A 13,957-nucleotide genomic window follows, 5' to 3' on the forward strand; every position below is an offset into this window, starting at 1 on the left:
TACCCATAGGGAAAAACAAAGCACAGATAATATCCTGATAGACCCTGTGCTGCTGCGATCTCAAGCATGTCCAGACGAAAACTACACAGTAAGCCATAAAAAATTAAAGGCGAAATACACCGCCAAAACAGAGCTGACTAATTGCCACTCAAGCAGGGGGGTGAAGCAGCTTGCACAATGCATTCTATGGAAGTGAGTAACCCTGGTTACTGTTTCCAAGGACACTGGGCTCTTGGCTAACAAGCATTGAGGTGAAGCTGAATGCAGTGTTGACTCATTTTAATAAACCTGCGTAAAGAAAATCAACGTGACGGAATTCCCCACTCCCCAATCTTTATTGGCAGATCGAATAAAGCATTTCCAGTACTAAACAAGATCCTGAAAGTAGTGAACGCTCTGCAGCAAAAGCTTTTCGTTGATGCCTGCTGTATTTTTCCTCTGGCACCTCCCATGAGGTGACTAAACCAACTGTACCTGCTAAGGTCAGCAGTAATTATACTTACGAGTTTTATCTCAGGCGTTCTGCAATACATCTAGAAATGGAAACCTATCTAGTTAACAGGTGAGCATTGTCATCAATATGGACCACGGTGACAGAAGAATAGTGCACACAGCGTTTCTGAAAATGTCTCTGCCGTGGAGATTCTGTGAAACCGGGAGACGTCTCTTGTTGCAAAGGTCGACTTGTGACCGTGGTCCATCACGGAACGTACAAGACCAGTGAGAAGGCTGCACGAAACCCGGGGCACTGCTCAGGCTGAAGTGGAGCCCCGAGGCCCCAGGCAAAGTTCACTAGAAACCGGCCCATTTGTGACGTCACTAACACCCGCTGGCCCTGTGGAGGGCAAAGGTAGCAATCAGAGAGACAGCTGTTCTGGTTATTAGCAGCTGGAGATGGTATCATCCGCAACAGATGAGAAAAAAACAGATTTACCTCAGCCACCCTTGTCTGCATCCTGGCATGCAGCCAGGTAAAGCAGAAGCCCCATCAGCTCAGGAATGAAAACGTTCTCTACCTTTCTTGGGGAGGGTGGAAGTAAAAGATGTAAGACGGAGCAAAATCGAATGGCCCCAAGTTTTGTCCTGAGGAGGGAAAAATGATCTAGTTAATTATGTAAAGAGACAAAGCCAACTTTTCCAGTTTACAAACTGGAAAAAACTAAGTCTATGTCAGAGAGCTTAAGCCACACAAAGTGAAGCACACAAGGTTCAAAAATCGCCTCATAAACACGTAATTCACAACTGAAACGAGTGCCCCAGATTGACGTGTTCTTCCCAGGAACAGCACAGTCCTTACTCCTTGACTTTTCCCCCGATTTTATGCATTCGGTTTGAGCAGCAAAGAAAATTCCCTATACCAGAGAGCATGAAAGAGCTCCCTGGCGACCCAGTGGTGTAGACTTGGTGCTTTCACTGCTGAAGATGCAGGTTCAATTCCTGGTAGGGAAGCTATGATCCCAACAAGCTACACAGTGAGGCCAAAAAAAAAAAAAAAAAGGCACAACAGAGAGCATAAGCCTTTTCCTTCTAAAATTCAGTGCTGGTTCTGAGCAATTTCCTGCCATTGCTTCCAAGTCACGTGCCTCTACCACAAATACACACCTTACTCTTCTCCTTGCTGGGCCACGAGCTCCACCATCCAACCCTGAGCAATTTCCAGGTCTCTCTCAGAGAAACGCATTGGTCCCTGTGCAGGCGTTCTTGGAAATCTGGACAGAGGCCTTTGCAAAGAGATTTCATCCAGCTGCCTTTCCAAACCTTGTCTGAAGAAAAATACCACATTCACAGCCTGTGTGTGAAGCAATACGGGGCCTTCAGTGAAGACCCCCAAGGGCAACGACGTTCATCCAGATACACCAAGATTCAGCGCTCGGTCGAAATGGACGTTCTTCTCCACTGCGAAGTTCCCAGGTGTGCTTTGAAAGTCTTCCTGAAAGCTGCCAGTCTTTGCAATGCGCGAACGGAGTGGAGAACGGCTTCTGTTGTGACACTAGAGTTGGTAAACCCACCCTCACCCACCTGCCGCTGTCCAGTGGAGAGAAGCTGAAATTTTTCTATAAAAGAATATCCATTTAATCACAATGTTCCCCTTTCTAGTCATTTTAGATATTAACACACTACATGTGGCTAAATGCATTCTACTTCACACAACAGTAAGTGCTCCAGATAGACAAACACTGGCTCGAAATCCTTCTGACTCCAGTCCTAGAGCAAGAATTTAATTTTCTTCAAATGTCAATTCTTCACAGTTTCCGTGCTGCAGCAGCAAATTATGCCTTAGATAAAGGCAACTGTGGTCCATATTTTAAAACATCTTAAGAGAACTAGAGGTAAGTTAGCAAACTTCCAGTGCCTCGTGCAGTTTGGGTAGGGTGGTTTGACCTGAAATCCCAAAGACTGGCTGCGGGAACTTGGGGGCAAAGTTCGTCTGTGGGAAGGACTGGGAACTTGCACAGCCCCTCCCCCACCTCTTGAGGCTTCCCTCCTGAAGGGGTGGGGTGGGGGGTGGGGGGCCGGGTTGCTCCACAGCACTCACATTCTGTTTATTGGTCCCTGTCACCCCAAGGGGTGTGGTGGAAAAAAACAAACCCAGCTGGGATAGAGGAGCTGTCAGGAGCTTTCAGAGCAGATCAGGCAGGATCAGGCCGGGCGGTTTCGGTTCGACACAGTTGATCCAGAAGTTGGCACAGCTGGCGTGATACTGGTGTCCCCCGTACGCCAGCTTGAAGCTGTCAGTTTCTGAGTTGAACGCCTGCCAGGAAGAAACAGACACGGAGGGGGAGTGGTCAGGCTCCCTCCACACCCAGGCGCTGACCAGCAGCGGCACGGACCCCGCTCCAGGACACAGAGGCTGAGGCCAGACTGGCGCACACACAAAAGCTGAGCAGGTGGCTACAGGAATTCAAGCGAGAAAAGTTTTGTGCTGCTAATTCAAGGCATAAAAAAATCTTTACTGTTAAACCCAGTTTCAGCAAAAGGAGGTCAAATCTTTCCGAGAAAAGGCACGCAGAGGCTGTGGGGGGTTGGCAGGGGTCATGACAGGGGAACGAAAATAGCCAAGGGCTGGGGATCATTTTGATCTCTTTGTGAAGAAGGAAGCCCTTCCCTGAGGCTGGCATTTGACTGTTACATGCCATCCCTGAGGTTTTGGAGGCTCATAAAGTCCTATCATCAGAGAAAACTCAAGATTAAAATGGGTCTAATGCCGCTGGGAGCTGAGAGCCGAACTGACATCATTAAAATGTCCAAATAGGTTCAGGGCTTGTAGAAAAGATACCAAACACCTAAGAATGCTTTCCAAATGAATAATGCTTGCAGGTAAGTTACAGCCAGCCAGGCCTAACCTCAACCACTTCCTGGGGTGTTTTCTAAACGTCTACAAATAAACAAAACTCTAACTTTCCTACCCCCCAAATCTGTTTCTGTCTGCTAACAGCCAAGTGCTGAAGCTCTCTAACCTCCTCTGTGTCATGATGACCTGGTTTTCCAGAAGCTGCCCTTTCTGTTACCCTGTTCCTCCTAGAGGAAAATAACCGCCATACCAGAAGCCGATTCGAGCCACAAAGCATGCACACAAGACGGAAGTGACCCGCGTGGACACATTAGTGACTGAGTCGGACACTGGGAATGGAAAGGACTCAGCAAAGCATCTGTGATTGAACAGCTCAGGATGACAGTGGAATCATTGAACTTGCCCTCCACATTCAAAATTAAGATGGGAGACACTAAGGTAACAAGTAAGTGGTTCATACTTTTTTAGGATGCTCTTCTGCAGGCTTCTCTTCTTTCTGAAATAATGTTGAAACCATAAGGTCAACAAAATTCCCAGCACAGGGCCTCTGGCCTGCAAACAAGTCCTTACAGGTCAACCCTTCTCCCTGTGCCACCCTGCCTGCAGAGGGGGCTGCAGGCACAAGGCAAATGAGCCCACTCCACAGAAAGGCAAGCCTGCACCCGTTCCTGCAACAGCTCCCCGCACCACCCCCTGGAAGGGAGTCTCTGCTTCTCTGGCCCCATCTCAGGACTTGATCAGCTCCCCGCCTCTGGTCACAGACCATGCGGAGAAGTGGGCCAGGTGGGCTCGTGCCCCGGGTCCTGTCAGGGATGAGCTCTGCCTTGGAAGTGGTGTCGGGGGAGGTGGTGACTTACCCGGCTCCTGGAGTCCACGTTCAAGAGGCACACCCCGCAAGCCAGCTCCTGAGCGTTTTTAATCCCAGGCCGGAGCATACAAGAGGAAAAATCCAGTGAATTTTCATCAGGCTGTGATGACAAGACAAACAGGTAAGGAGACAGCAGTTCCCCACGCTGCTTGGCTCAGCTCTCTGATCCCACCTCTCAGTAGGTCCAGCAGCAAATTCAGTGAACACTCTACCACCGCCAGCACGATCATTCCATTTCCCTGGGGATGTCAGGACGTGTGAAAAATGGTCCCTACCCTCAGAGCTCAGTTTAGGGTCGGGGTGAGGTACGTATCAGGCAACACGTGTGATGAGAGCCACACCAGCATGTGCGTAAGAACCAAGGGCCAGAGCAAAGCATGGAGGGGCTGGGGCACTGACCCGACTTAGGGGAAAGGAGCGGGGTGGCAGAGAACGCGTCCCGGAATTTACAGTCATCGGGGCTGAGTCCTGAGGGGGCTTGGCTGGGGGAGGGGTGGGGTAGGATGAGGTGGGAAGGGAAGGGTATTTATGTGGGATAAGCAGCATGGGCAAAAGCCTCTAAGCAGATCCGGCAGGAGGAGAAATCTAGGGGGTGGGAGCCGAGCTTATGGACAGAGGGAGGAGACGAAGCGGGAGCACAAAGGCCTAATGGAATATGGGGAAAGGAATATGAGGGGCTGAGACTTCATCCTGGAGAGCCTTAAGGGTTGTCACTGGATGCTGACAGGATGTGGTCTGTACTCTGGACACCAATGGTGGACAGAAATGGGCACATGGGGAGCTATTAAGGCCCCAGAATCAACAGGCCTGGAGGACTGGGCACCTGAGAGGATCCACCCTACAGAGACGTGTGAGAGGAGAACGAGTTTGGGGTAGAGACCGGGAGAAGAGCCCGGGCTGGTGCAAGCCAAATGGAAGCTGCGTGCGGGTCAGTGGAGCTCGGACGCTGCATGAGCAGGCAGGTGGATATACGCCTCTAGTACTCCAGAAAGAGGGAGCTGGACATTACTGGCTAGACAGAGTAAATACTGGGCTGGCCAAAGAGTTCGTGAAGAGTTTTTCCATAAAATGTTATAGGAAAACCCAAACGACCTTGTATGCCAACCCAAGATGATAACAGCTAATAAGTCAAGCCCTTACCTATGCTAAGCAGTGCACTAGGCTCTTTATATGCGTTATTTTCTTACCAAAAAAAAAGTATGAAATATGGAATGTGTAGACTAAAGATTAAAGCTGTTAATTTCTTAAAAGTTATAACACACATCTATCATATGAAGCTTTTAATTCCTAGATATTTATCCAAGAGAAATGCAAACACGTTAACAAAAGTCTTGTATGCCAAATGTTCATAGCAGCTCTATTCCTATTAGCCCAAACTGGAAATAGCTTGTATCAATAAACAAGAAAATAGATTTTAAAAGAACACAGCATATTAATACAATGAAATATTACTCAGTGATAAAAGGGGGTCAAACTGATACAACACAGATGAATTTTTACAACACACAATGTAAAAGAAGCTGACCCAAGAACATACGCAATGCATAATTTCATTTAGATTAGGTTCCAGAACAGGCAGATCGAGGATAATGCAAAGTTACAGAAAATAGATGGCTGTTTTGGGAATCAGATCAGAGGACTGGGAAGGGGCAAAAGGGAACTTGAGCAGGTGATGAAAGCTCTCCACGTATTGAGGGGTGTGGGCTACATGGTTGAGTACATTTGTCAAAACTGTTCCAACTATACATTTAAGACCGGAGCATTTCATTGCATGTGAGTTATTCTGCAATTATGAAATAGACTGAATACTAAAGCAAGACAAAAACAGCCAGAAAGACAAAAGCAGCAAAATGAAACACAAAACCAGAATGGGAGAAAATATTTGCAAACAATGTGACTGACAGGGGCTTAATATCCAAAATACATCAACAGCTCATACAACTCAACAACAAAACCACCCAGTCAAAAAATGGGCAGAGGACCTAAACAGACACTTCTTTAAACAAGACATACAGATGGCCAGCAGGCACATGAAAAGATGCTCAGCATCACTAATTATCAGATAAATGCAAATCAAAACTACAGTGAAGTACCGCCTCCCACCAGTCAGAAAGGCAATTATTAAAAAGTCTACAAATAACAAATGCTGGAGAGAGGGTGAAGAAAAATGAACCTTCCTGCACTGTTGGTGGGAATATAAATTGCTGTAGCCACTATGGAGAACAGTGTGGATGTTCCTCAAAAAGCTGAAAAGAGTCGCCATATGACGAAACAATCCCACTCCTGGCCTTATACCCAGACAAGACTGTAATGTGAAGAGACACGCGCACCGCTTTGTTCACAGCGGCACTATCTGGAATAGCCCAGACATGGAGACCGCCCACTGACAGACGCACGGGTGCAGAAGGCGCGGCACATCCGCACAAGGGGATAAAACAGAGCCGTGACAGGGGACAGAATAATGCCCACTGCAGCAACACGGACGGACCTCGAGATTATTACACCAGGTGAAGTCGGAAGAGAGCAAATCCCACGTGATACCACTTACACGTGGAACCTAAAATATGACACAGATGGGCCTACCTATGAACAGATACACAGACAGACAGAACAGTCTGGTGGCCAGGAGGGTGGGGACCGAGGGAGGGACACAGCGGGGGTTGAGGTCAGCAGATATAAGCTTTTATATACAGAACGGAGAACCAACAGGGTCCCACTGTACAGCCCAGAGAACTATGTTCAGTGTCTGACGATACACCATAATGGAAAAGAATATTAAAAAAAGAATGTATATATGTAAGTGAGCCACTTTTCTGTACAGCAGAAATCAGTATATTGTAAATCAATTATACTTCAATATTAAAAAATCTAATCCAGAAAATAAGATTTTGGATTCTTATTGGGTAGAAGTTAGGTATACCTGAACTAATTTATATTTCTTATATATGCCCTAGAACAGAGTTTCTTAAATTTGGCACCATGGACATTTTAAGCTGGTTAGATCTTTGCTGTGGGGCCTGTCCTCTGCATGTAGGATGTTTAGCAGGATCCCTGGCTAATTTGGGGACAAAACTGCTCCCTTCCTGGCTCAATTAAGAACTGACTTTCCAAAGAGGAAGACGTTATGCATGCATGCATGTAAATATATACATACACACAAACCCACACAGGTACGGAAGCTTATTATAAGCTTTACTGATATGAAGAATGTGTAGCACATATTTCACAAATAATAAAATATACCATCCTTTTCTCGTAAATTTCACATAGTATCTTTTCTTTTTTAACTGCACTGCACAGCATGTGGGATCTTAGTTGCCCTGACAGTGAAAGTGTAGAGTCTTAACTCCTGGACTGCCAGGGAAGTTCTTCCCCCACCCACCCGCCCCCATAGTATCTTATTCTCACAAAATGCTTTCTTGGATTTTTGCCCAACTCTTAGATCGACAGTCAACCTCTGCTTGCTCTCCTGAAAGAGTGTTGCTTCTGATGTGAATGCTGATGTCTAACGTGAAGGACAAGGGCTAGAGTGTCACCACTCAGACATACTTTGGAACTTCATTTGTCTATCAAATATGTGAGTGACTTCTTTGCTGAATCAGATAATAGTTTTTGAATACTGCAGAATCTTTACCCAACTTTTGGTTCTACTCACAACATAAGGGCTACACAAAGAGCATACTTTTAAGTTTAACCTACATTAATATTTCCTCTGCATCACTTAAAATCTAGAAAATCAACAAGTCAAGCCCCAGTGTGAACCATCTGTGGATTGCCATGGTATAAATACTCCTCCATGGTTGATGCTGAGCTACCAGTGCAATGTCACTGAACACAGGGTGGGAAGAGATCATCACATTACAGTATTTCCACATATGAAAACAGTGCACTAGGGTGGCCAACTACCTGGTCGGTGCAAGACTATCCCCATTTCATGGGCTTCCTGGTGGTCCAGTGGATAAGAATCCACCTGCCAACGTGGGGAACATGGATTCGACTCCTGGTCTGGGAAGATCCCACGTGCCAGAAGGCAAGCAGGCCCGTGTGCCACAACTACTGAGGCCTGCACCCCACGGAGCCCGTGCTCTGCGACAAGAGCAGCCACCAGGACGAGAGAGAGTAGCCCCCACTCGCTGCAACTAGGGAAGCCTGTGAGCAGCAGGGAAGACCCAGCACAGCCGAAAATAAGTGAGTAACCTTAAATGAATGACTGTTCCCATCTTAGCTCTGAGGAAACCCCTTGGTTCTGAGCTAACCAGGACAGCTGATTGTCCTCACACAGACAGGAATAATCTCAAACGCTAAGGAACATGCTTTGGCACATGGGAAAGGAAGCGAAGATGGAAGGGAGTCCGCAGGAACACAGTAAAAGGGGCCACTGTCCCGTCTGGAAAACCAGAAACATGAACAGAACAAATCAAGAGCGAGAAAGGTCTTAAGTTGTCAAGATGGGCCCAGAAAAATGTCTGAGTTTAAGACTGCCTCAGCTCTGCAGTGTGATGCTTGATAACACAGTCCAGAGTGATCACGCCAAGGGGTGGCTTCAGTGAAACAGAGACAAGGGCTTGTAGTCCAGAGTGTGACGGATCTGGGAGCCTGGTGAGTTGGCTTTGGTTCTTCTTCAAGAATGCTGAGATGACCAGGATAATGGCAAATTTGATGATAAAATAATGGCTACATGTTCCATAGTTACTTTAGGCTGAACCACTGAGGAGTCACCATACTGTCTTTGTATTTGCATAACTATATTATTTTTTCCCAGGGGGAAAAAAAAAGGGGGCTTCTCTCACCAGGAAAATGTGTAGATTATATATGATAGTTCCCCATCCCTTTTGAATCTGAAATGATAAATCATGTGCCAGGTTCCACAAATATCTCAAACTAACCTGAGCTAAATCCATTCAGATCACATGTAGGGAAGGAAGTATGATAGACGGTTCTCAAAGAAGAGAAGGGGAGGCGGAAGATTCAACTGTATGAACCTACTCCACCTTAGCCAAGTCGGAGGATAACTCTTTTTCTTCCTTAGTGTGATCATGACCTATTTGGTCAAACCGAGAAGCAGGTGGCACCGTCACTTGCTTGTCATCCAATTCTGTCCTTTGTAAAACGGCAACAATTTCACATGCCCTCCCTCCCTCCTCCAACTGGTGTTAGGGTCCTCACAGATACATAAAAAGGGCACTGGAAAGGATCAAATACTCTAAATGATTATCACAATTATTCACTTTGATAATAAAATCTAACATGCTCTTTGAACTGGTTAAAAACATAGTAGCATGTCTGTAATCTACATTATAGACATTCATCATGTTATTGAAGAAGGCCTGTTTGAGAAATAATTAGAACCCAAGGAAACTAAATCCTAAAGAAAAAAAGAAAGTTAATAAAAGCCCTTTAATATATGTTTACCAAAGGAATAAAAGAAGCAAACGAAAAGGTCATACTGTAAACTCCAGTGGAAAATCATAAGGCTCTGCATAAATTACTCTGTAGTCAAATTAATCTTTCAAATGACAAAATTAACCTTTATAAATACACATCTATTAGCAAGGGGATTATTGTAGTCCACAGTAACAGTGTGACACCAATCAAAAGGCCCTAATTCTAGAAGGAGGCATGCCCTCTACAGGCCACCTTAAATTGCGTGTCACCTAGTTTAACTGGCAAGTATGTCATATATTTAGCGAAGATTAAAAACCAGCGATATTATACTTGACCTGTATACACTGACAAGTCCCAGAGGCAGGCTGGGATATATTGATATAATCCTGAATCTTTAGCCAATAATAAACTACTAAAATGGTATCCCAGAGAAGGCGATGGCACCCCACTCCAGTACTCTTGCCTGGAAAATCCCATGGACGGAGGAGCCTGGTGGGCTGCAGTCCATGGGGTCGCTGCAAGTCGGGCATGACTGAGTGACTTCACTTTCACTTTTCACTTTCATGCACTGGAGAAGGAAATGGCAACCCACTCCAGTGTTCTTGCCTGGAGAATCCCAGGGATGGGGAAGCCTGGTGGGCTGCTGTCTATGGGGTTGCACAGAGTCAGACACGACTGAAGCGACTTAGCAGCAGCAGCAAAATGGTATCCAAGAAAATCACTATTAAGGAAGAAGAGTTTGGTAGCAATTAGCATTCCTTACTGATAGCCTTATTCTCCTTCTCTGTCCCTCTGCATTAGACACGGCCGGGTGACTTGTCATGGTGTTAAGAGACTGAGGATAAGTAATACGCTCACTTTTGGAAGGAAGTCTTTAAGGCCAATGTGTTATTTGCCATGTTCCCTTGATCCTCTCCTGGCAACCAGCTATTCTGTTCCACTCGGTGAAGCTCTATCAATCCAGATGCTGGAGTAAGGAGGGCATGGCATAGAGCCCCTCCAACTTGAGATGGACATGGAACAGGAGCCGGGAATAAAGCTCTGTTGTTTCACACTGCCAAAGAGGGTGGTGGTGGTGTTTGTTACCATCAAACTTAATTTGACTGAAATAAAATTTATTCTCTTAGAGTTCTGGAGGTCAGAAGTCTAAAGTGAGTTGGCAACACTGCTTTTCTTATGGGAATTCTAGGGGAGAACACACATCTTCGTCTTTTCTAGTGTCTAGAGACTGCCTGCACACTCTGTGGATCACAGTTCCATCTCCAAAGCCAAGCGGACAGCATCCGCCAGTCTCTCTCTTTTGATTGTCACGCTGCTTTGAAGCTATGAAATTAAAAGATGCCTATTATTGGAAGTAAAGCTATGACAAGCCTAGACAGCATATTAAAATGCAGACACATCACTTTGCCAATAAGGTCCGTATAGTCAAAGCAAGGTTTTTCCAGTGGTCACGTCTGGATGTGAGAGTTGGATCATAAAGAAGGCTGAGTGCCGAAGAATTGATGTTTTCAAACTGTGGTGTTGGAGAAGATTCTTGAGAGTCCCTTGGACAGCAAGGAGAACAAACAAGTCCATCCTAAAGAAAGTCAACCCTGAATATTCACTGGAAGGACTGATGCTGAAGCTCCAATACTTTGGCCACCTGATGCAAAGAGCTGACTCGTTGGAAAAGACCCTGATGCTGGGAGAGATTGAAAGCAGAAGGGGACCACCAGGGAAGTCCTCTTGCCTTCCTCTTATAAGGACCCTTGTCACGCCTCTGGGCCTGCCAAGATGATCCGTGCTACGTTTCCCATTCAAAGACCCTTAATGTAATCACATCTGCAAAGTCCCTTCCACCACCTAAGGTAAAACATTCACAGGTTCTAGGGCTTAGAACATGAACATCCTGGGGGTGGGGAGGCGTTATCCTGTCTACCATATCTACCTTCAGTCAAATGAAGATAGTCGTGTGGAGACAATGAATATTCTGTCTCTAAAATACTATGCAGGTTGGCCAGATGATAAAAATGCTATCATTATTTAAAAAAACAAACCGTTTGCCTGACATGCCCCAGCAACAGGAAGTACTCTGAAATTCACGGCTTATTTCACATTGAAAGGAAGCAGCGAAGAATTTTATTAGACTGAGGGTAATAGTGGAATCAGAGAGCCTGGGTGATTTTCAGTTGACTAGAGGTCAGAAGAGTAACAGTCCTGTCTCTTCTCATAGATTCCATATGGCAAAATAGATCAGTTCTGTTTTCCAGGACTGAAGTCTTGGTTGCAAACCTACTGAACTTCAATCCACAACCATGAGATAAAACCTCAACATAATAATTCACTCATCAGACTTCCCTGGTGGCACAGTGGATAGGAATCCACCTGCCAACGCAGGGGACATGGGTTCGATCCCTGATCCAGGAAGACTGCATGTGCTGCAGAGCAAATAAGCCCACGTGTCACAACTACCGAGCTACGTGTCACAACTACCAAGCTACGTGCTGCAGCTCCTGAAGCCCGAGCGTGTCAGAGCCTGTGCCCTGCGACAAGAGAAAGGCGGGCTTCCCTGCCAGCACACTCAGAAGCCCCCGCACCACAGCTAGAGCGCAGCCCCTGCTCTCAGCAGCTAGAGCAAAGCCCTCGTGCAGCAACAAAGACCCACAGCAACCAAAAAAAAAGCCTTCACCTCTCTGAAATAGAGGATTTTTCTCTCTTGAGAAAAAAGTTTCTTCAATCAGTGCTCAGAAGAGGTACGCTTTTGCCACAAGAGGGAGTTTTAGTCCATGGATTAAGGGAGCATTAAACAGAGGGCCATGTAAAACTCTGCCGCCAGTGTAACTTCCAGCTTAAAGAAATGGTAAGGAGCCGCAATTTGGAGGTTAAGACGTGTGCTCTGCTTCCCTTAGCCCAAGCGTCACTGCTGCACCCAGAACTTTCTCACTTGGCAAAAGAAGTGCAGTCTCCTTTTGATGCAGAGTCCCATAGAGTCTTTGTGGGAAGAAACGAGTCATTTTTTAATACTTTGCAAGCTGGGACTAACACAGTAGGAAAAGTGGTTTTAGGCAATGATTTACATTCAAATCCCAGGTTTGTGAGTTTCAGGCAAGTTTCATCTTTTCTGAGCTCCAACTTCTGCACTTGTAAAACTGGGGATTATGCTGACCTTATGGGATGTTACCAGGATTGAATGAGAAGGAATACAGCACAATGTCCAGCAGGTTCTCAGTGCAAAAGAAACAGTCACTATTGTATCAGTGTTACTGGAACCAAAGAGCCTGGCTGTGGTGATTCAGTTCATTAAGTACAGCACAGAGCACGGGGACCTCCAGGGATGCCCCTCAGGTAAGGTTTAAGGACCGAAGGCCCACCAGTTAGCAAGAGCACATGACATGGTATAATCAGGAGAAATATGAGTAGGGAATGACTATTTTTCACAGCTAACCTAGCAAGGAGATCCAAGCAGTCCATTCTAAAGGAAATCAGTCCTGGGTGTTCTTTGGAAGGAATGATGCTAAAGCTGAAACTCCAGTACTCTGTCCGCCTCACGCGAAGAGTTGACTCATTGTAAAGGACTCTGATGCTGGGAGGGATTGGGGGCAGGAGGAGAAGGGGACGACCGAGGATGAGATGGCTGGATGGCATCACCGACTCGATGGGCGTGAGTCTGAGTGAACTCCGGGAGTTGGTGATGGACAGGGAGGCCTGGCGTGCTGCAATTCACGGGGTTGCAAAGAGTCGGACACGACTGAGTGGCTGAATTGAGCTGAACCTAGTGAAAAAGCAATTATAGCTGGAAGAGCATGGGTGACTGTGGAAGTGGACACTCAGCGGCAGCCACAATGTGCAATGTACTCCTGTGCTGTCCAGTAGCAGACGTCTATCCTGGGGCCTAAACAAAGGTCAGGTAAAGTCACTCACGCATCCAGATCCAGACATGGACGCCGGAAACGGCTGTTCCCAGTGGGAGTCTGAAGGGGAGGCATGAATGCCTGGCCACTCTTCCCCTTCACTTCCTCTTTTGCCATGTGGAGGGATTTAGAGCCTCCGTAAGTGAGGGGGCAACACTCCCAGGCTAGGCGGGTGACTAATTCACAGAATCACAAAACCAAATTCTAAGGCTCCTTTAAAAAGGTCTGGGCAAAACTAATCCTTCATGTAAAAACTCAGAACATGGCGTATCTCTGAGTGGGGTGAAGTCAACAAAGGAGCGTAAGGAAAGCGTCTGGGAAGATGGGCTATCTTGGATCTCGACCAGGCCTGGGCTATGTGTGGCATGCATTTGTCAAGACCACTGAGCAGTATAACTAAGATTTTTGCATTTTACTAAGTATATATTTTATTAAAAAAGGAAAAAAGAAAAAAAAATAAAGAAAGCCAGGAGGAGCAATCGGAATCTCGAAAGCAAGCCTTTCTCATGAGCAAGATGTACA

The 13,957-nt window shown here is 46.2% G+C and overlaps 1 protein-coding gene across 1 annotated transcript in view; it reads right to left on the reverse strand.

The window, feature by feature from the left end:
• Positions 1-323: 323 nt before the first annotated feature.
• The window catches only part of SYNRG (synergin gamma), an 88,246-nt gene continuing 74,612 nt past the window's right edge, over positions 324-13,957 (reverse strand). The window contains exons 21-23 of the mRNA XM_052657740.1: positions 4,150-4,260; positions 3,753-3,788; positions 324-2,752 (exon numbers count right to left, since the gene is read on the reverse strand). Coding sequence (XP_052513700.1) covers positions 2,621-2,752; positions 3,753-3,788; positions 4,150-4,260 — 279 coding nt within the window. The 3' untranslated portion in view covers positions 324-2,620. The remainder of the gene's footprint in view (positions 2,753-3,752; positions 3,789-4,149; positions 4,261-13,957) is intronic.

This window comes from Budorcas taxicolor, chromosome 19 (genome assembly GCF_023091745.1).
Source record: "Budorcas taxicolor isolate Tak-1 chromosome 19, Takin1.1, whole genome shotgun sequence".
Classification (NCBI taxonomy): Eukaryota; Metazoa; Chordata; class Mammalia; order Artiodactyla; family Bovidae; genus Budorcas; species Budorcas taxicolor.